The sequence below is a fragment of the Aethalodelphis obliquidens genome, unplaced genomic scaffold, assembly GCF_003676395.1.
Source record: "Aethalodelphis obliquidens isolate GAN/ISIS:26980383/991018 unplaced genomic scaffold, ASM367639v1 scaffold113, whole genome shotgun sequence".
NCBI lineage: Eukaryota > Metazoa > Chordata > Mammalia > Artiodactyla > Delphinidae > Aethalodelphis > Aethalodelphis obliquidens.
Window position 1 is genome coordinate 962611 of NW_020838057.1, and position 21902 is coordinate 984512.

At 42.8% G+C, this 21902-nt stretch overlaps 2 protein-coding genes across 5 annotated transcripts in view; both read right to left on the reverse strand.

Annotated features, from left to right (window-relative positions):
- Positions 1-150: 150 nt before the first annotated feature.
- Positions 151-16502, reverse strand: LOC113615270 (zinc finger protein 701-like). Of its 4 annotated transcripts, XR_003430944.1 has the most exons (5): positions 15853-16495; positions 14165-14291; positions 12713-12783; positions 10993-11078; positions 10006-10225 (listed from the first exon to the last, which is right to left on the reverse strand). XR_003430944.1 is itself a non-coding variant. In XM_027097501.1 (4 exons), the coding sequence occupies exons 1-4, from the start codon at positions 16237-16239 to the stop codon at positions 318-320; spliced, it is 618 nt and encodes a 205-aa protein (XP_026953302.1). In that variant the 5' UTR covers positions 16240-16499; the 3' UTR covers positions 151-317. The 4 variants fall into 4 exon arrangements, 3 of the variants coding, with proteins under 3 accessions (XP_026953302.1, XP_026953304.1, XP_026953303.1); XM_027097501.1 differs by lacking the exons at positions 10006-10225; positions 10993-11078 and adding an exon at positions 151-350 and having other exon boundaries at positions 15853-16499; XM_027097502.1 differs by lacking the exon at positions 10006-10225 and having other exon boundaries at positions 10563-11078; positions 15853-16494.
- LOC113615274 (zinc finger protein 551-like) overlaps positions 10563-21902 on the reverse strand; it is a 41297-nt gene continuing 29957 nt past the window's right edge. The window contains 1 exon segment of the mRNA XM_027097505.1: positions 10563-12119. Coding sequence (XP_026953306.1) covers positions 11384-12119 — 736 coding nt within the window. The 3' untranslated portion in view covers positions 10563-11383.

The window sequence follows — 21902 nt, forward strand, 5'->3', positions numbered from 1 at the left end:
TGGCTTCTCTTGTTGCAGAGCACGGGCTTTAGGCGCACAGACTTCAGTAGTTGTGGTGGGCTCAGTAGTTGTGGTTCGTGGGCTCTAGAGCGCAGGCTCAGTAGTTGTGTCACATGGGCTTAGTTGCTCCATGGCATGTGGTATCTTCCCGGACCAGGGCTCGAACCCATGTCTCCTGCATTGGCAGGCAGATTCTTAACCACTGTGCCACGAGGGAAGTCCCATTGTTTCCTTTTTAAATGAGTTTTGTTAATCTCCAAATCTATTTCATTCAGGTCTAGCAGACTTTTTTCAAACCATGTTTTGCAACTCTTGGCTCAATCAAAAGATGGAGTGACTAATCCATGGAACTGTGTATGCACAGGAGAAAAATGAATGATTTAACAGACTTTTCTTTTCCCATCTGGAATCTGAGAAGTCTGACAATGTCAGAAATTTGAACACAACCAGGCTGAACATCCATTATCCAGGAATGTGTCTCCTTCACAAGGAAGTTGCAAACTCAAGGGACACTGAGGTATTTCAGCCAACTAAGAATACTGTAGAGGGAAGCAAAAGAATGGAAGAGAGGGCTACAAACAGGACAAAGAGGGACAGTGTTTAGGCGGATTCCCTAGTGAGGAAGTTTTAAGCTTATAAAGCCATAGTTCCCTAAGTGGGCACTGTAATACTTTTAATTTTCAAGACAAAAAAGAGATAAAAATCTGATTAACCAATGGCCCTCTCTCTATACTTCGTATGAAGAGGATTCCAAATGCCATTTGGACTCTGACTGCCTCCCTGAATTTTTAGCGAAGGGTATTTTGTTAGGCAGATCCATGTCTATTACACTGTGTTTCAATCCACAACTATTACACTGTAATGTCAATTACACTGTTTCCCCATGTGTGAAATACAAATTAAATATGAGGCTTAATTCTTCCTGTTGAAAATGGGGAGATTCTCCCTTGTCTTCTGTCAGAGCATTTAGCTTAGAGAACTTCTAAGCACTTCCTTATCTCTTTAAAATGCATCCACTTGAATACTAGATAGGACTTTTGTCAGTTGGGCTTTTTTGTTTTTCAGATTCATGACCCAGAATAGTCTTTCTTAAGAACCTAGGAGCCATTTCTTTAAAATGGAAACATCTTTAGACCCAGCTTCTTGAAATGCAAACAGCAAGGGAGCTAGCTCACCTATCTCCCGGTACCCGAGGGAGGGTAGGAGCCTAACCTCGGTGGGTTCCTTGTTCCAATTTGAAAAAACTTCCCAAAGTAGTTTGTCTTTCCTCTAGATAAAGCCAATTTGCTAACACAGATGGTCACCCCAATTACCAGGTATAGTTAGGATAAACTATCTGTGACAAATGATGCTGTCAACCAGAAAATACTGAGGCAAAATCAAGCAGAAGCGTTTATTTGGGTCAAAGAATTGCAACTCAGGATACACAGATTCGGGTAGCAACCCAAATAGTGTCCTACTAGGGAGTGAAAGTCGGGTTTTTAAAGACAAAAAGCAGAATGTCTACATAATTCAAAGTATTTTGATTGCTGCTGGCGGCAGAAAGCTAGTCTTGGCTAAGCATGTTTGGTTGCTAAAGGTGTCACTAAGCAAAACTGTTACTGGAGCAAGGTACTTTTGCAGAGTTCTTGAAACACTTGTGGTTTGGCCCATTCCAGTTCACCTGGTGAGGACGTGCGTAAGACCCACTTCTTTAATGGCCTCTCAGCTCCATTTAAAAACCCCTTGACATAAGCGACTCCATTTTATTTCATCTTTCACAATGTTGTCAAGTCCTGTTACTTGAAGACTAGTTATAGTTATCTTGAAAACATGTAAATAATGGGTTCTATGTGTTTGTCTATATAAGGGAGTGAGGCTTTTTTGGTTATTTTTCTGTCTTTGCAATTTCTTAGCAGATGGCTTTGGATGCACATCACATCCTGCTTTAATACTAACCCAATAATGTGGTATAATGAGAAATTTAATTGCCCTTTGTCCCCAGATCCTGGCAGAGCTTCTAAAACCCTTGGAACTTCCTGAGTGACAGGAATATATTTTGTCACTCATAACAGGCCCCTTCTGTTGTTGTAGTTGCAGCACGTGGGCTCTCTAGGTGTGGCTTGCATGCTCAAGTAGTTGCGGCATGTGGGCTTAGTTGCCCCACAGCATGTGGGAATCTTAGTTCCCTGACCAGGAATTGAACCCGTGTCCCCTGCATTGGAAGGCAGATTCTTTTTTTTTTTTTTAATTTATTTATTTTTGGCTGCATTGGGTCTTTTTTGCTGCATGCAGGCTTTCTCTAGATGCGGCGAGTGGGGGCTACTCTTCATTGCTGTGCATGGGCTTCTCATTGCAGTGCCTTCTCTTGCTGCAGAGCAAGGGCTGTACGCACGCAGGCTCAGTAGTTGTGGTGCACAGGCTTAGTTGCTCCGCGGCATGTGGGATCTTCCTGGACCAGTGCTCGAACCTGTGTCCCTTGCATTGGCAGGCGGATTCGTAACCACTGCACCACCAGAGAAGCCCAGAAGGCGGATTCTTAACTACTGGACCACCAGGGAAGTCCCAAGTGGTCCCTTTTGAGCACAACTGAATTTATGCTTCAAGAGGTGATTTAGGTTGGGGGTCCTAAATAGCCCCACCCACTGACCTCCAGGAAGGGGGTGTGAGGAGAGAGCTGGAGTTTAAAGCTCTATACAAACTCTTGAACAAGATTTAAGGAGCTTCCAAGTCTCTAAACGTACTGGGAGGGTGACAGACTTCAGTTCCATGAGGACAGACACTCTTATGCTCCAGACCCTTCCAGAACTCGTCCTATATAATTCTTCATCTGCCTATTAAATTTAAGTACATGTTTCCCTGAGTTCTGTGAGCTGCTCTAGCAAAATAATCAAACTCCAGGAGGGGGTCATGGGAACTTCTGATTTATAGCCAGTCGCTCAGAAGCAGAGGTAACAACCTGGACTTTTGAAAGACATCTGAAGTGGAGGAAGACTTGTCGGACTGAGTCCTTCACCTGTGGGATCTCATGCTACCTCCAGGGAGATAATGTCAGAATTGATTGCTTGGTGAGGTTAGAAAACACACACTGCAAACAATGAACGTGTTTTCTGTCTCTACCACCTTTTTGGACAGGATCTGTGGGTTGGGAGATTTTGTTTTTATTTCCCCAACAGTCACCATCACAATCTAACTACTGGGATGAAATCTCAATCACTGATCTCATCAATATCTTGTGTACAGGAAATACGAGGAAAGGGTGATCATTAAACAGTATCAGAGATTCAACAAACCACACCTAGAAAATGACAAATAACTCAGCAACATCAATAAATAATAAGAATAAAAAAGGTAGATGGAACTTATAGGTGAAGAGACTTATGAGACAGCTTCTGAAAGCCATAATACATTTTGGATCCTAACTGTGATTAATCTGACTTAGGAAACACAAAACTTTTGAGATAATTGAGCAGTGATAACATATTTATCATATTTTAAAATATTTTTTGTGTGGTAGCTATTGGGGTTATGAAATAGCCCTCACATTAAAAAAATGCATTCTCGGGCTTCCCTGGTGGCGCAGTGGTTGAGCATCTGCCTGCCGATGCAGAGGACACGGGTTCGAGCCCTGGTCTGGGAAGATCCCACATGCCGCGGAGCAACTGGGCCCGTGAGCCACAACTACTGAGCCTGCGCGTCTGGAGCTTGTGCTCCACAACAAGAGAGGCCGCGATAGTGAGAGGCCTGCGCACCGCGATGAAGAGTGGCCCCCGCTCGCCACAACTAGAGAAAGCCCGCGAAAAGAAACGAAGACCCAACACAGCCAAAAATAAATAAATAAATTAAAAAAAAAATGCATTCTCAAGAAGTTATGCATTACATGATGTAATGTCTGAGATCATAAATTAAATAATCCACTAGTGTATGTGAAGATGGACAAAACAAGAATGGCCATTAAATGATAAATAATGGTGGAAGATTGAGGAAGCCTTCATTTGGTGTCATGATATAGTTTTTCCCATTTCTGTATATATTTGAAAATAGCTGTAACAAAAGATAGAATGTGTCTTAGTTTGTTCTGGCTGTTATAACAAAATATCACTGCCTGGATGTTTTATAAACAATAGATAATTATTTCTCACAGTACTGGAGACTGGAAGTCAGAGATCAAGGTGCTTAGCATGGTCAGGTGAGGGTCCCCTTCAATGTTGCTGATTTTTTGCTCTGTCCTCACAAGGTGTAAGGGGTTAGGGATCTCTCTGGGGCCTCTATTATGAGCCACTAATCCATTCATGAGGGGTCCACTCTCATGATTTAAGCACCTCCAAAAAGCCCAGCCTCCCAATACCATCACCTATGTGGCTTAGGATTTCAACATATGAATTTGAAGGGAACACAAACATTCAGATCATAGCAGTGCCAGTGTATCAGAAATTTAATCCGTTCAGAAGGATGAAATAAAAAGGGCAGGAAGGTACCTCTGGTTTCCGGTCAAGGATATAAAAATCTGGCATTTGCCACTCCATCCTAACAAGCAAAAGCCTAAACAGACTGAAAAAATAAACAACTCTTCTTAGATTCCTAAATGAAGTGTGGTCACAGGGCAAACCACTGTCCCCAAATTGGAGAGATTGAAAGGGTAACACAGAGAATCACAAGTTACTGAAGCAGAAACCCACAAGCTGAAATCACTGTGGTAACCAATGCCAGGACAGGGAAACCTGAACTGTAATTGACAAATTCCTCTCAGTGGGGACAAATCTGAGAGAGAAGAACTCCAGGGGAGCCCAGTCATGGGGAAGAAAACCCACACTTCTGTTGAGTTTTATCTCCTAGAGTTCTACCTGTTTCTCGCAGTGAATATCCGAGAAAAATCCTGTCATGCTCTCAGCAGGGAGAAAGGAAAAGGAACCATTTTCAAATATGCCAAAGCATTTTGTTCTTTATGCAAAGTCTGTTCCAGGAGAAAATTTTAAAGCAGAGCCTTAGGTTTTATCAGAGCCTAAATGCCTGGGGGGAAGGAAAATACCCAACTCGAGCCCACTCTAGCCATCCTGTTTCCACCTAAGTTAGAGGAGAGACTGAAAAGGCACATGTGAAGTTCACAGTCTAGTAGGAGAACCTCACTAAAACACTGGGACCTACATTATGTGTCAAGTTAAAATATTTTTTTTACAGAAAACTTAAAACCACAAACAAAACGTCCAAAGTTTGGAAATTTTTAAGGAAACATTTCTAAAGACCTAATAGGTTAAAGAGGAAGTTATAATGCAAAAAGAAAAAGAAATATTGAGTCCTAATCATAGGACTATAGAACACTTCCCCTCTCCCCACACCTTAAAATCACTTAAAAGACCTATTTACAGCAGTTCCTTTTACTGAGCACATCATACTTAGCTATCAAGAAAAAACTTTAAGGCATAATAAAAATGTTTTTAAAAGTTTGAAGAGAAAAAAGAAAAAGAAAGTTTGAAGAGACAGAGCAAGTATCAGAATCAAACTCAGACAAGTCAGAGATGTGGACTTATGAGACCAGGAATTCAAAACAATTATGATTAATATGCTTAGTGCTCTATTGGATAAAGTAGACAGCATGCAAGAACAGACATGCAATGTAAACTGAGATGGAAATTCTAAAACAGAACCAAAGAGAAATGCTAGTGAGCAAAAATTCTGTAGCAAAAATGAGGAATGCTTTTGATGAGATTAATTCGTAGACTGGACGCAGCTAAGAAAAGAATCTGACCTGAGGATATCTCAATAGAAACCCCCAAAACGGGGAGGGGTGAGGATTGAAAAACAAAACAGAATACTCAAGAACTGTTAGACAACTACAAAAGCTATAAATTATGAGTAACAGGAATAACAGAAAAAGAAAAAGATAAAAATAAAGCAACAGAAGAAATTGAATCAGTAATTAACAACCTCCCCAGAGTACACCATACTGAAATGGGTTCACTGGTGTATTCTAGTGAACATTTAAGGAAGAAATTATACCAATTCTCTACTACCTGTTTCAGAGGCTAGAAGCAGAGGGAATAATTCCTAACTCATTTTCAGAGACTAGCATTACCCTAATACCAAAACAAAAGACATTACAAGAAAATTTCAGACCAATATTGCTCATGAACATTGATGCAAAAATCCTCAACAATGAACTACCACTACACATCTATTAGAATCCAAAATCTAGAACACTGAAAACACCAAATGCTGGTGAGGATGTGTAACAACAGAAACTCTCATTCATTGCTGGTGAGAATAGTGCAGACACTTTGGAAGAGACATTGGCAGTTTCCTAGAAAACAAACATACTCTTATCAGCAATTGTGCTCCTTGGTATGTACCCAAAGGAGTCAAAAACTTATGTTCACACAAAAACCTGTACATAATTGTTTATAGTAGCTTTATTCATATTGCCAAAACTTGGAAACAACCAAGATGTCTCCTTCAGTAGGTGAATGTATAAATGGTGGCATATCCAGACAATGGAATATCATTCAGTTTTAAAAAAGAAATGTACTATCAGGCCATAAGAAGACATAGAGGAACCTTAAGTGAATGTTACTAAGTGAAAACAGCCAATCTGAAAAAGCTATATACCGTATGATTCCAACTACATGGCATTCTGGAAAAGGCAAAACTATGGAGATAGTAAAAAAAGATCAGTGGTTCCCAGGTAATGTGGGGACAAAGCAGGGATCAATACACAGAATAGAGGAATTTTAGGGCAATGAATCTACTCTGTGTGACACTATAGTGATGCAACATATCATTATAAATTTGTTCAAACTCAGAACATACACCACCAGCAGTAAATCCTAATATGAACTATATAGACTCTGGGTGACAAAAATGTATCAATGTAGGTTCATCGATTATAAGATTATAAAAAAAGTACCACTCTGGTAGGGGATAGTGATAATGAAGGAGGTGATGAATGTGTAGGGGCAGGGCACCTTCCTCTTAATTTTGTTATGAACTTAAAACTGCTCTTAAAAAATAAAGTCTTTAAGTAAAAAAATTAAAAATGTAAATATGAAACAAAACAAAACATTGGACCAAAGTGTTACTAAACCTGGGTTTACTTCCAATCCTGCTACTAACTAGCTGTGCAAGTCACTCACTTCCACTTCCTGGGCCCTAATTTACTTATCTGCGAAAGAAGAAAAATGGGTCTCATGACATCTAAGGTTTTTTCCTGTTCTAAATTTCTATGGATAATGCTAATTGTTTCTTTCTATTTTAAAGTTACAAATACCCTAAAAACCTATGTAGGGGCTTCCCTGGTGGTGCAGTGGTTGAGAGTCTGCCTGCTGATGCAGGGGACACGGGGTCGTGCCCCAGTCCAGAAAGATCCCACATGCCGCGGAGCGGCTGGGCCCGTGAGCCATGGCCACTGAGCCTGCTCGTCTGGAGCCTGTGCTCCGCAACGGGAGAGGCCACAACAGTTAGAGGCCCACGTACCGCAAAAAAACCAAAACAAAACAAAACAAAAACCTATGTAGGATTTTCTATATCAGATCAAATAAAATGGAATATGGCCACACAGACACACATACAAAAGTATCTATGAAAATGAAAACAAAAAGATTAGGGAGTGACAAGTTTTGAAGATTTGTTTTTTAAACAGTTTAGTTCAGACATGATTGACTTAAACTGCTCATATTTCAAATATCCACTTAGAGTATCAAAACTAAAAGTTTCCTCCTGGCCTTTTAAATTTATCCTTCTCACCATATGAAATTACCCTACCTGCACATACTCTACCCTTTGTAATGGCTATTTTCAAATATATCCCAAAATGGAAAAGACTAGTAAGAAGTAATGATTCTGTCATTATTATTTCATGGTTGTTCTTATTCTCTATATCCCAATGCACTTAGTGGTTTATTTATAATCACAGACATCATGTCAGTTCACATATAACCCCTTCAGGATGTGTTTCTAAAATGTAAAGGGCCTTATATAACTCCAATAACTTTGTTGCAAAAAATCAAAATACTTCAAATTATGATAAACTGTTGTAAGTGCTGAATTTTGTCAACTGTATTATTGCAGATGCAGATTGATTGCAATCTGGATACAAAATTTATCTTAGGCAATAATTAGGTGTGTCTTACATGTTTTTTAACCTCTATGTACCATTTACCATTTTTAAATTCATATTATTCACTTGATGAAGCTGCTAAGCCATTTGTTCATTAGAATTTGCCACAATCTAAATTTGGTTTATTGAGTCTTTCAAAATGTTTAACATACTCACTCTTCTTCCATATTTCCTGTACACAAGCTATGCTCAACATCATGAAATATCAGGGAAATGCAACTAAAACCACAGTGACATAATGCTATATATTTACTAAAAAAGTCAAAATTTTAAAAGCTAACCATATCCACTTTAGCAAGAATATGGGAGAACTGGAACTCTCATACACTGCTAATAGGCATACAAAAGGAAACAATCATTTTAGAGGACAATTTGGTGTTTCTTAAAAAGTTTTATAGGGCCTTCCCTGGTGGTACAGTTGTTAAGAATCCACCTGCCAATACAGGGGACACAGGTTTGAACTCTGGTCCGGGAAGATCCCACATGCCTCAGAGCAACTAAGCTCATGTGCCACAACTACTGGGCCTGCGCTCTAAAGCCAGTGAGCCACAACTACTGAGCCCATGTGCTGCAGCTACTGAAGCCCACGTGCCCTAGAGCCTGTGCTCTGCAACAAAGGGAAGCCACCGCAATGAGAAGTCCGCTCACCGCAAGGAAGAGTAGCCCCTACTCGCTGCAACTAGAGAAAGCCCACGCAGCAATGAAGGCCAAATGAAGCCAAAGAAAATAAATAAAATAAATTTTAAAAGTTATATATTACCTACACTATGATTCAGGTATTGCATTTTGATGTGTTAACACAAGAGAAAGGAAATATGTCAATATGAAGAACTGTATCCAATTTCTGTACCACTTTTATTTGCAATAGCCAAAACTGGAAACAATTAGAACATCCATAAACAGATGAATAAATAAATAAATAGTGCTATAGCAATACAACACACTTTTCAATAACATAAAAAGGATGAACTACTCATGTAAGCACCATGAACTGCAAAATAAATATGCCACATGAGGGCACCCAAGGAAAAAAAAGAAAAGACTTTATGATTTCAATCATATAAAATTCTAGAAAATGCAAACTAATTTGTTATAACGAAAAGCAAATCAATGGCTGCTTGGAGGACAAAGAGGTTATTAAAGGATTATTAAAGGTAAGTATGGAGGTGACAGAAACGTTTATTATAATGATTGATGGTTTCATGGATTTATATAGATATCAAAATTTATCAAATTTTATAGTTTAAATATAGATATTTACTGCATATAATTTATACTTATTAAAACTTTAAAAATATGATTCAACTTAAAATTCTGGATTTCCTACTCTAGAAAAGCAGTTTTGGCAACCATACTGACTCAATGGGCAGGTTCAGCACTTGCCTCAGGGGCAGCAAAAATAAGTGAGAAATTTTTGAAGTGGAAACAAAGACTATTTCCACTTCATTCAACAGGGATACTGGATGGGTCAAAAATACCATATCACTAGACTAAGAATCTCTCTTCTCTCTATCCTTGTTTTCCTGTTTGCACAGCAATGGCCTTAGATGAACAGCCCAGAGAAGCCACAGGAATCCACAAAACGTTTTTGTTTTTTGTTTTTTGTTTTTTTTTTTTGGTATGCGGGCCTCTCACTGCTGTGGCCTCTCCTGTTGCGAAGCACAGGCTCTGGACGCACAGGCCCAGCAGCCATGGCTCACAGGCCCAGCCACTCCGCAGCATGTGGGATCCTCCTGGACCGGGACACAAACCTGCGTCCCCTGCATCAGCAGGCAGACTCCCAACCACTGCGCCACCAGGGAAGCCCCACAAAACGTTTTGATAAGGCCTTCAGCTACACAGGATATACAGTTCTGGACGTCCTGAGAATTTCTGTACCTGCTCATCCTTCACAACCATAGTGACTAAACGTCGTGAGTGACCTTTTAAAAGAGGCACATTCTAACCATTATGTTGTAGTCTCCTCCACTCTCTATTAATCCAGTGTTTCTGTAACAATTATCACTTCCCTGGCCCCTTTAATCTTAAAATCATTGATGTTACCCTACAGAATTCAGGACATCAGGGCACATAGCTCTGCTGCAGGACCTGGGGAACAGATTTCCCTCAACAGTGCTGAGCACGATGAAATATCGCCTGTGAACAAGAGAATAAGTTTATGTTGCTCCCAAAAGCACTAAAGGTTGTCACAGCAACCAGAAACAGCCCCCTCCTCAGTTTGAACTCTGAACCTACAAAACATCATGGCATGCCATCTAAAAATTAACACCACAAAGCCCTGCAGTCTTTCCTTGGAGGTTTTGAGCAGCAATGCAACCTAGGCCAAAACTGGAGAGGCATATTCTGTCATCATACTGTCCCTGCCGAGGCACACAGTTTGGGATCCTGACCAGAGCAGTTCATCTCAAGCCAACAAACCCAGTTTACAACAAACCACCCCATACAGTGAACAGAACCCCTAAGATTAATGGTGTCTTAAACAATAAGACCTTTATTATTATACAAACAAGAGCAATGGGAGGCAGACTGTTCCCCAGGCTAGTGACTTGGAGGCTGGAAAATCCCATCACTAGAGTCTCATGAGATCAATAATATTATGAAAAATGTAGTCCATCTTTTCAAATCACCAACGGAGTCCTCTAGGCCAAAACTGGGTAAGGTCCATGATTTAACTCATAAGGGAGGAAAAAAAACTGGGAAAGACTAAGTGTTCAAGCTACTCATGAATCATCCCGCAAGTGGGAGAGCACTGGGGTTTCCTTCCTAGGTTGGGTGAATGTTGCACACTATGGGCATCTGCCAGGTGGTTAGAGGTGAAATGACTTCTGCTACAGAACTGGTGGTGACATAAATCTGGCAAGGGCCCTGGACAGGTTAAAAAGTGCAATGCAGCTCCCACATACCTGGAATTTAAGTGGATGTTTGGATGTATCTGGTTCAATACAGGCAAATGGCATCTTCATAAGGGATCTCCTCCTGTGTTGTTGCACTGAACAAAGAAATCGTATATACGTGCACATTGAAGGTAGTTCTCCCATTTGAAATCTGTGGTATCCCATGAGGTATGTTCTTCAGCGGAAGGCTTTCTCACACTCACTGAATTTATAAGTTATAAGGCCTTTCTCCACTGTGAATTCTCTGGAGTGTACTGAGGCTAGACTTTGGCCAAAGGATTTTCCCCATCTGCCATACTCATAAGGCTTTGCTCCAATGTGACACTATGGTGTTTTAGGAGTCTGGAGATGAATTTCCCACATTCAAGTGCACATAAAGCCTTTCTCCAATATGAACACTCTAGTGGTCACTGAAGTTGGACCTATGGGTAAAGGATTTCCCACATTCACAGCACTCATCAGGCCTTTAACCAGTGTGAACTCTTCGGTGTTTAATGAGGCTGGAGCTATGGCTAAAAGATTTCCCACATTCGCTGCACTCATAAGGCTTTTCTCCAGTGTGAATTCTCCTGTGTTTAATGAGGCTGGAGTTTTGAGTAAAGGATTTCCCACATTCACTACACTCATAAGGCCTTGATCCAGTGTGAACTCTCTGGTGTTTCAAGAGACTGGAGCTGTAAGTAAAGAATTTCCCACATTCGCTGCACTCATAAGGCCTTTCTCCAGTGTGAACTCTCCGATGTTGCAGAAGTGCAGAGCTTTGGCTAAAAGATTTCCCACATTCGCTGCACTTATAAGGCCTTTCTCCACTATGAACTCTATGGTGTTCAATGAGGCTAGAGTTCTGAGTAAAGGATTTTCCGCATTCACTGCACTCATAGGGCCTTGATCCAGAGTGAACTCTCTGGTGTTTTATAAGACTGGAGTGGTAGGTAAAGAATTTCCCACACTCACTGCACTCATAAGGCCTTTCTCCAGTGTGAACACTCCGGTGTTGAAGGAGTGCAGAGCTTTCACTAAAGGATTTCCCACATTCACTACACTCATATGGCCTTTCCCCAGTATGAATTCTCCGATGTTTAATGAGGTTGGATTTGTTGCTAAATAATTTTCCACATTCGTCACACTCATGAGGCCTCGCTCCAGTGTGAACTCTCCGGTGTTGAATGAGGCTAGAGCTTTGCCTAAAGGTTTTCCCACATTCCCCACACTCATAAGGCTTTTCCCCAGTATGAACTCTCCAATGGTCATTGAGGCTGTAGCTTTTGCTAAAAGATTTCCCACATTCGCTGCACATGTAGCATTTTTCTCTAGTGGGGACTCTTTGGTGCTGAAAAAGCATGTGTTTGCAACTAAAGTCTTCAGTACATTCTCCAGAGTTATAATGAGTTTTCTCCCTGTGAAAGGCAGCTCCACACTCAGTTCCCCTGTTTGACTTCTCCCTGGTGTATGTGGACTCCCCATGGGAAAGGGACTTCCCTGACACAAAAAATTTGCAGTCTTTCATAAATGAGGCTCTGTCCATGTTGCTTCTGAAGCATTTCTCGCCAATGTTCTGCTTTTGGTGCTGAAGTTTTGCACTGAAATACAACTGCTGCTCCCATGCCCCAATATCGTACAGTTTCTGCCTCTGGTGCTCAGTCAAGTGCAAAATGTCTCCCAAGTCCGGGCCGCATATCTCACAAAAATGGGCCTTTTGGGTGGACACACCTGCCTTGGGAGTACTGACCTGTGACATTCTATTTACAGAAATGCTCTGTTCAGGAGGTGCCTCTTCATCCTCTGCTCCATGCCAACAACCTGAAAGCAAGTAATGCTGGTGAAGTGCACATTGACTTTGGTCAGAGGGGACAGCTACTACAAAAGTGTGTGTAACAAACCTAGGAACCTGTCCATGGGATTGTTTGCAGGAGCAAGGAGTTGATTCCAGTTGAGGATGGGGCTGCTTAGCACTACTGAGCTATAAAGATCACAGAATGGGAGAGGTCTCATGAGGTGAAGGACACAACCTTGTGGTGGACACAAAAAGAAGAGACAGGGTATGCAATTCCTTCTTCTACAAAGAACTTTGAAAAGGAACTTGTCTGCTGGTGACACATGAACACTGTATAAAAGGGTTGTGCCAAGACCCAAGAAAATACGACTATAATAGGGCAGCTAGTCTTTAAGGACTGTTTAAGAATGTGTGCACACCTCATGAAACAATACATAGGGGGACTTCCCTGGTGGTCCAGTGGTAAAGAATTGCCTTTCAATGCAGGGGACCCAGGTTCTATTCCTGGTTGGGGAACTAAGATACCACATGCCACAGAGCAACGAAGCTCACATGCCACAACTACTGAGCTTGCGCGCCTCAATGAGAGAGAGAAAACCCACACGTCACAACTAGAGAGAAACCCATGTGCCGCCGCAACTAGAGAGAAGCCCGTGCGCCACAACGAAGACCTGACACAGCCAAAAATAAATAAATAAATAAATTTTTTAAAGTTAAAAAAAAAAAAAGAATACATAGGGGCCAATGCAGAAAGCACTGCAGTTGGAGTAGTGAGAAAAACGGGTGAGAGAGGAGTCCAGAGATGTGAGGTTAACCTCAGGTTGGAAATTAAGAGTAGCAGTGACAATAGAGATGATGAATTGGCCAAGTGTCAAGAAAGGGGAAGGAAGACAGAAATGAAGTGTGGCCACTGGCATCAAAATTCTGGTCAAACACAGTAAGTTTCTGGCATGATTTGATATGGCATTGTCATCATGCCCTCTATGTGCTACTATGCAGGACCAGGCTCCCTCTGAGTCATCTTGCTTGATTCATATACATACTGTGAACCTCTGTGGGCTCTCCAACCCAATCCCACTCCCTCACTGATCAAATACATGGCACCTTGATGATACAAGAAGCAAGGGATTTGATATCCTATGATAACCATAATGGAAAATAAAGAATTTTTTAAAAAGAATAATAATAAAAAAAGAACTGTTAAGTCAACAGGGAAGATAATGTTGGGCATGCTAAAGGAAGGAGAAGGAAGTGCACAAACCTCAGCCCAACGAACCACAGCACCAACCCAGGGAACTAAGGAAGGAAGCAGTGCCCGTGGTCCTGATGTGAGGACAGACTGCTCCTGGGGAAAAAAGGAAGGGCAGAGACTAGTTCAAGGCACAGAGGCAGGTTTGACAGCCTTACCCAAGGAAGTTATAAGTGCCAAGTTCTCCAGCATCACGTTGTGGTACAGGCATCTCTGAGCATCATCAAGGAGATCCCATTCCTCCCAGGAGAAGTACACGGCCACATCCTCAAAGGTCACACTGCCCTGGCAAGATGGAGACAGATGAAACCACAAACAGCCCCTTTCTCAGGGACAACAATCCATGCCCCATGCCCACCCTCCTCCCAAGCTCTCCAACTCAGAGGAGAAACCAGGCCCTGGCACCATTGGTGCCACTGTCTTCAAATGGTCCCATTGATCACTGGAACCAACCATCAACAAGAGGTATGTTGGCAAGTAGGTATCTAAGCTGTGGACCTGGCATAGAGGGATCCACACACTCATGCCTGGCTATTCCACTGGTGTGGCCAAGGTCACAAAAGTCTCAATACCAGGGCCCTGGGGTCATCAAGCATACTCCCTCTTCAAGTACGCATAATCCTTGAAACTGGATCCCACAGCCCATGCCTATGGTGGTCACCACCTCACTGTCCCACACCCCAGACTTCCAGACCTGTGTATTTAGCTGCTCACTTAATGCCTCCACTTAATGCTCTAGGAAACATCTCAGAAGCTCCTGATATCTCTGGGGAATATTACTCCTACTACCAACTTCCTCATCTCTGTTGATAGAGCTTCTATTCCCACACCTGCTAAAAAGACAAAACAAACAAACAAACAAAAAAACCAACCCTAGGAATATCCCTGAGCCCTGTTTTACTCCCTCATGGTTCACATCAGAAAATATAGTTGTCACTTTTAAAAACACATATCCAGAATCCAATCATACCTCCTAAACCATGACTCTGGTCCACTGACTCTCACCTGGATTATGGCAGTAGCCTCCAAACCCATCTTCCTTACTCCTTCCTCTAACCCACAGTCTATACTTCATGCAACAGCCAAATGTAGCCAGTTAAGACGTTGGTAATACTACCTCCCTCCTCTGATCGAAACCTCCCATCAATCACCAACTTCTCAGCAGTCATTCCAGTCCTAATTACTGTCCCCTGATCTTTATTCACACCTGAAAGAAAGGGGACTTTTCCTTTCCTGGAAATTCCCAGTTAAGTTTTACCTCAAGCATGTGCTACCAGTTTCTAGAATAACTTTTCACACCTGTTTACAATGGTTGCCATAAACGGAAACACCTTCACATAACCCTGGCCTTAGGGTTTCTCCAGGGCTTCCAGACCCCAAACTGGGGGCACGGCACTTACGAGTCGCAAGCAACCACAATCCAGAGAACATGTGGGTGGAGGTCAGAGACAGTGAGGGAATGGGGCACCCTCCACTTGGCTGTGTTGTTTCCAAAAAGCGCCTCTGCAGCCGTGGGAAACATGGAAAAAGCCAAGTCTTGAGGAATGAGTCTATGGCGGGGTTCGATGGGCTCAGACCTCCCTATATCCCTGCCTGACCCTGAAGACTGGGACTCAGGGTAGCTATTCAACCTCTGTTCCTCAGTGATCGGTTCTCCTTTTAACAGGTGTCCCTCCGCCTGTCACCCTTGCCCACGCCCCGCCTGTCACCCTTGCCCACGCCCCACCACCATCCCGGACACCGCGGCCTGGGCTGCGGGCACGTGAGCAAGCGCCCCGCACTCGGGGCTTTAGTCTGGCGCGGTGAGGGCGGTGAGGGCGGTGAGGGCCGGAGGACGAGCGTTTACCTGAGGCAGGTTCCTCAGCACCGCCGCCGCCATCCGACTCTGTGGGCGGAGCGGGGCCGGGAGAGGCGGGACGCAGGGACGGCGGACCCTCTCCTGGGCCTGGTACGGGGCCCCCGGGCGGCGTCGCCGAACTTGAGACCCGCCTCTATGCCGCGAAGACAGCCCCTCCTCTCGGACCTTCTCAATTCCGTCACCTCGAGATGGACCCACAATTCCCAAATCTCTCACACTGGTCAAACAAAACCAAGAGTAGCTAACATGGCCGCTGTGAAAAGGAAGCCAGAAGTTCCGCCCTGACATCATGCGGCCTCCTGTCTCTAAGCGTTCATTGGGTAGCGTTCCTGCCGCTCGATACTGAGCATTCTGGGTAATGTAGTCCCAACACATCCACACACTGAGGAGACTGGACTTCGCTAGAAATGACTAGCTTTGCCAGGAGGGGAGTTGGGAAAAGATATATCCAGGTGAGCTTCACCCCACCTTTAAAGGTATCGTGATCCTATTTTTGCCAAATGCTCTCTGCAGCTGATCACCCAAGTGTTTGGAGACATATAGTTTCGTACTCGGTGAAGATTGGCATGCTCCCAGAAGCTAAAAATACTATTTCAGGGAATTCCCTGGAGGTCCAGTTGTTAGGACTCTGGCTTTCACTGCTGAGGGCACGGGTTCAATCCCTGGTGGGGAAACTAAAATCCCGCAAGCCGCGGGGCACGGCACGGGGGTGAGGGTGGGGTGGGGGTCGGGTGAGGGAGGGTGGGGAAGAGAGATTCAAACAAACAATTTCAGATGCCCCCAAAGGCTACAAAACCAAACGAACATATTTTTATAGAATCAGACACAAAATGTGTTTGTTAGCGGAAGCTAATAAACATTATCTTATTTCAATTCAAATTCATGCACTCCAAAGCATAAAGTTAGTTTTCCAGTCTATGTACATTTGGTCAGGGGCAAGAGAGAAAATACTCCAGATCGTGTTCTGTCAAGGAAGACAGAGGAAGTATATTGGGCCACCCTCAATCAGGAGTACAAAAGTAGATCTAACAGAGCCTCTCCTTGACTAAACTTTAGTCATGCCCCTCTAAGCTTTTTTTCTTTATTTATTTTATTTTTTATTTTATTAGACCCAGTCTTTGGGCCTTGTCCTCAAGAGCAAGAATTCTGCTAAGTGGGTTTGGCAAGAATTTCCCATCCTAAATGTCTGATAGCCACTGATATCTGATGAAATTTCCTCATCCCTCACCATCACACAGGTAATAACTGATCACACTGACCTACACCTTCTGGAAGAATGGTTTAGGTCAGTTTAGGAAGAATTTCCCTGCTCTCTTAGTAATTTTTTATCCACTGACACCACCCCCCTTCCTCCTTGGCTACAAATCCCAACTTTTTTACAAGCGTCTGAGTAATTTTTCTTTAACAGATCAGTCTGTGGTTTCCAAAGAAAACATCTCTCCTGCCTTTAGAGTCAATTATTCTGTCTAATACATTGAACAACACTTTTAACCATTTAATATCTCTTACTTGATATGCTGACATATATTCAGTTCCTTTTAGGAATCTACCATCAATCTCAAAAAGAGGACAATGAGAAACATGCTACTTTTACTGTACAATGGCTGCAGTGTTCACAGTTGGAGGATGTATACAAAGGGTACTCTTGCCCTGGAGATACTGGGAGTATCTTAAATTTACGATATCATTGCTGGGAAATGATTATCATTTCTTTTTTGATGCAGGGACTGTTTGCATGAAGAACTGATGTTATCTCAGAAAAATAGTTGTAAAATGCAAATTACAAACAGCTATTCATAATGTCTATGTAGTGATTCAAAGTAGTAGCAGAAATAGTTTTGGTGAAACATCAGTGGATGATGGAAAAAGGTCAGGCCTCAGAGTTTTAGATGTGATGTCTGAGAAGACATAGAATTAAGCTGAGCCTATGACTACATGACTAGAATGGTCACTCTGAAGGTTTTATCTCCAAAATATGACTCTTCTTCATTCTTTTTTTAAATACTACCATTATTCTTTTTTTTTAATTAATTAATTAATTTTTTGTCTGTGTTAGGTCTTCGTTGCTGTGTGTGGGCTTTCTCTAGTTGCGGTGAGCGAGGGCTAATCTTCGTTGCAGTGTGTGAGCTTCTTATTGCAGTGGCTTCTCTTTGTTTCGGAGCACGGGCTCTAGGAGCATGGGCTTCAGTAGTTGCAGCATGCAGGCTCAGTAGTTGTGGTGCACAGGCTTAGTTGCTCCATGGCATGTGGGGTCTTCCCGGACCAGGGATCAAACCTGTGTCCCCTGCACTGGCAGGTAGATTCTTAACCACTGCACCACCAGGGAAGTCCTGATTCTTTTATTCTTGAAATTTTTGAGCAATACCAGCATGGAAGGAGAGAGTTAAAGGAGACATTCAGAGTAACCAGAGTTGTAAAAATATACAGGGAAGCTGAGATGTCATATTTAGTCCCTGGTCTCACTAATGATCAATGAGCAAACAGTTGGTTTTAGGTATTTACTGTAGGTACATGGGAGACATTGGGTCATAACAGAGACAAAGAACCCTGAATTCATAGGAATTACATTGTACTCAAGGAAGAAAGACCAGAAACAGAAAAGACTAATTGTATAATATGTTATAATGTGGCAGACAAATTGGGAGAAGAAGGCAAGGTGAGTATCCTGAGAAGTACAGTATGGAGTATAATATTACACAGCACAGAAAGGGAAATATTTTTAATAAGAGGGCCTTTGAGAAAACACTTGAAGGACGTAAGAGATGAGCCCGCTGGGTACTTCTGCAATAAATTTTGGGGAGAAGAAGCAGGTGACCAGGCTGTTCAGTGGGTGGAGGCTTCACAGGTCTCCTCAGCAGTGCAGAGTGAAGGACACCAGCCCAGCTGGCCATTCCTCTCCTTTGCTCACTGCAGAGACACTCAGGGCATGTGGGTAGAAAGTCTTGGCTCTGCCTCTCAGAGATTGAAAATTTCCACTATGTTGAACTGGGGCCTGAAACCAGGCATGCTCACCTTTCCTAGAACCCTGATTTTCAGACTTTGATCCCAGGACCTTCACCATCAGTGTCACCAGGGGACTCACTAAAAATGCACATGGGGCTTCCCTGGTGGCGCAGTGTTTGAGAGTCCGCCTGCTGATGCAGGGGACACGTGTTCGTGCCCTGGTCCGGGAGGATGCCAAATATCGCGGAGTGGCTGGACCCGTGAGCCGTGGCCGCTGGGCCCGCGCGTCCGGAGCCTGTGCTCCACAACGGGAGAGGCCACAACGGGAGAGGCCACAACAGTGAGAGTACCACAAAAAAAAGAGGAAAAAAATGCACATGCTCAATTCTGAACCCAGACCTGAATGAGGCACTCTGTGGGCCAGACCAAAGAATTTGTGTTTTAACAAGCTTCCAAGTGATAATGATACATGCTCAAGAAATATGTATCATTCTGCTGTGTATTCTGCAGAGACATATACCCGCATTTCTTGCAATTTACAGGTGTTCTGTCTAAATATGTAGGATTTTTTAGCTGAAGTTGGAAAAAAAAAACTGGATCAGTACATATTTGATTCCTAATATAAGAAAAGTATAAAATGTTTTGTAGTGTTTATGAAGATGTCCTACACTATATACAATTATAAAATAGAATGTCATAAGTGTCAGATAATTAAACCTCTTGGAGGAAAAACAAAGCTTGCAGTATAGGATCAGTTTAGGATTGCTTCTGCACATGGATTGCTATCTGTGTGTTATCTATATGTTAAAATATAGTCCTATACAGGCTGCTTTTCTTAGTAAAAATAAAGTCATATTTCATATAAAGATATGCACTTTGCTTTTCTCACTTAACTGTGTATCTTGGAGGACTTACCTGGTGGCACAGTGGTTAAGAATCCACCTGCCAATGCAGGGGACACGGGTTCGAGCCCTGGTCCGGGATGATCCCACATGCCGTGGAGCAGCTAAGCCCGTGTGCCACAACTACTGAGCCTGCTGCACTCTAGAGCCCGTGAGCCACAACTAATGAACCCGCATGCCACAACTGCTGAAGTCCGTGCGCCTAGAGCCCATACTCCACAACGAGAAGCCACCACAATGAGAAGCCCGCTCACTGTAAGGAAGAGTAGCCCCCGCTCGCTGCAACTATAGAAAGCATGAGTGCAGCAACGAAGACCCAACGCAGCCAAAAGTAAATAAATAAAAAAATTTATTTAAAAAAAAAAAAAGCAGGGAAAAGAGATGAGACTCCATATGTAAGAGCATTTATACTATTAAAACAAAACAAAACTATGTATCTTGGAGCAATCCTTTTGTGAGAACTTGCTGTGAGACATGATGCCCTTAATGTTCCTGCCCACCTCAGATTACTGATTTAGTCACAAACATGTAAGGGGCCTGGGACAATCTACTGTGTGGGATTTACTATATTTTGTAGCTTTGATAACAGAGTGAAGTGGAATTTGTCCTGTAATTGGAGAAGATTTTCATGCTGTTTTTTTCTCTTATGACCAGTGGTTCAAAACTGAGTGTGAGATCATCACATTGAGTGGCCTGGAGTTATGTTTCCCAAACTCTGGGCGGATAAGAATAACCTGATGATATTTTGAAGAGAACATTTCAAGCCTCTCATATTGGAGCATGATAAAGAGGAGACCCCTTCAAAGGCTCCTAGAAAGCTCTGGTTGGTGACTGGTTGCTAGAGGAACCAATTTTGTGATTAGAGTTTGGAACTGTCAGCCCTCTCTCCCCTCACCTCCTGGAAGAGAACCTGGAGTTTCAGTTAAACTCAATGGTCAGTGATTTAATCAATCATGACTAGATAACAAAGCCTCCATAAAACCCCTAAAGGATGGGGTTAAGAGAACTTCCTAGTTGGTAAGCAAGAATGCATCAATGGGCTAGGAGGGTGCGCATACCAAGCTTCTCAGGGCAGAAGCTTCTGCTTTGGGACCTTCCTAGACATTGTCTTCTGTACTTCATTGTCTGGCCTGTTCATTTGTATGCTTTGAAATAACCTTTGTAATAAACAGATTAGTAAGTAAAAGTGTTTCCTTGGCGCTCCGTGAGCTATCCTAGCAGATTATCAAAACCGAGCTAGGGTGGTCATGGGAACCCCCTGATTTGTAGTCAATTTGGACAGAAGTGTGGGTAACCTAGGGATCCACCTTGGATTGGGCAGTCTTGTAGGATGGAGCCCTTAAGCTGTGGGGTCTGTGCTAAGTCTGAGCACCTAGTTTCAGAACTGAATTAAATTGTAGGACACCCAGTTGGCGTGTGCAGAGAATTGGTTGGTGTTAAAAACCCCACATATTTGAAACTCCAACTTCAGTGACCATCAGAGAGTTCACACAGGAGAAAGACCTTATAAGTGTGACCAATGTGGGAACGCCTTTAGCCACATCTCCAACCTCACTCAACACCAGAGTTCATACAGGATTGGGCCTTATGGGTGTGTTAAATGTGAGGAAGCCATAAGCCAAAGGCCTTACCTTCTTGATTACCACAAAATTCACACAGGAAAAGCAACTTAGACATGAAGAAACGTCATATGTCCTCCTTCAGTATAACAACACTCAAGGAGGTGCCTTTTGAGGGTGTCGTCTGCCTGAAGTGAACCTCATACATCCAAACATCAACATAAATTTCAGATATGTGGAAGGCGCACTTCATGTTTTAACCTTCCAGGTTACTGGAGCTCTTATCAGATTACTGTCCTGTCAGATCTAAGGCAGAAGCCATTCACCTCCACCACCTGGCAGGTGCCCAGATTGTACATCATGTACCCACCCCAGTGTGTTTGGGGCAAGAAACCTCAGTGTCTTCTCATTCTCCCAGGGACTTCATGAGAAGCTGGAGTACTCTCCTTTCTCTCTGATTAGTTAGAGCAGGGGCTTGACCCAGTTGTGACCAAGAAGACTCCATCTGAGCTCTGCTGGTGACTTGTAAAGATGGACTACCTTTTCTGGGGATTTTGTTGGTCTCACATGTCTCTTGTGATGGAATTTCCAGCCTCCAAGTCACTGACCCAGGAACAGCTGCCTACATTGTTCT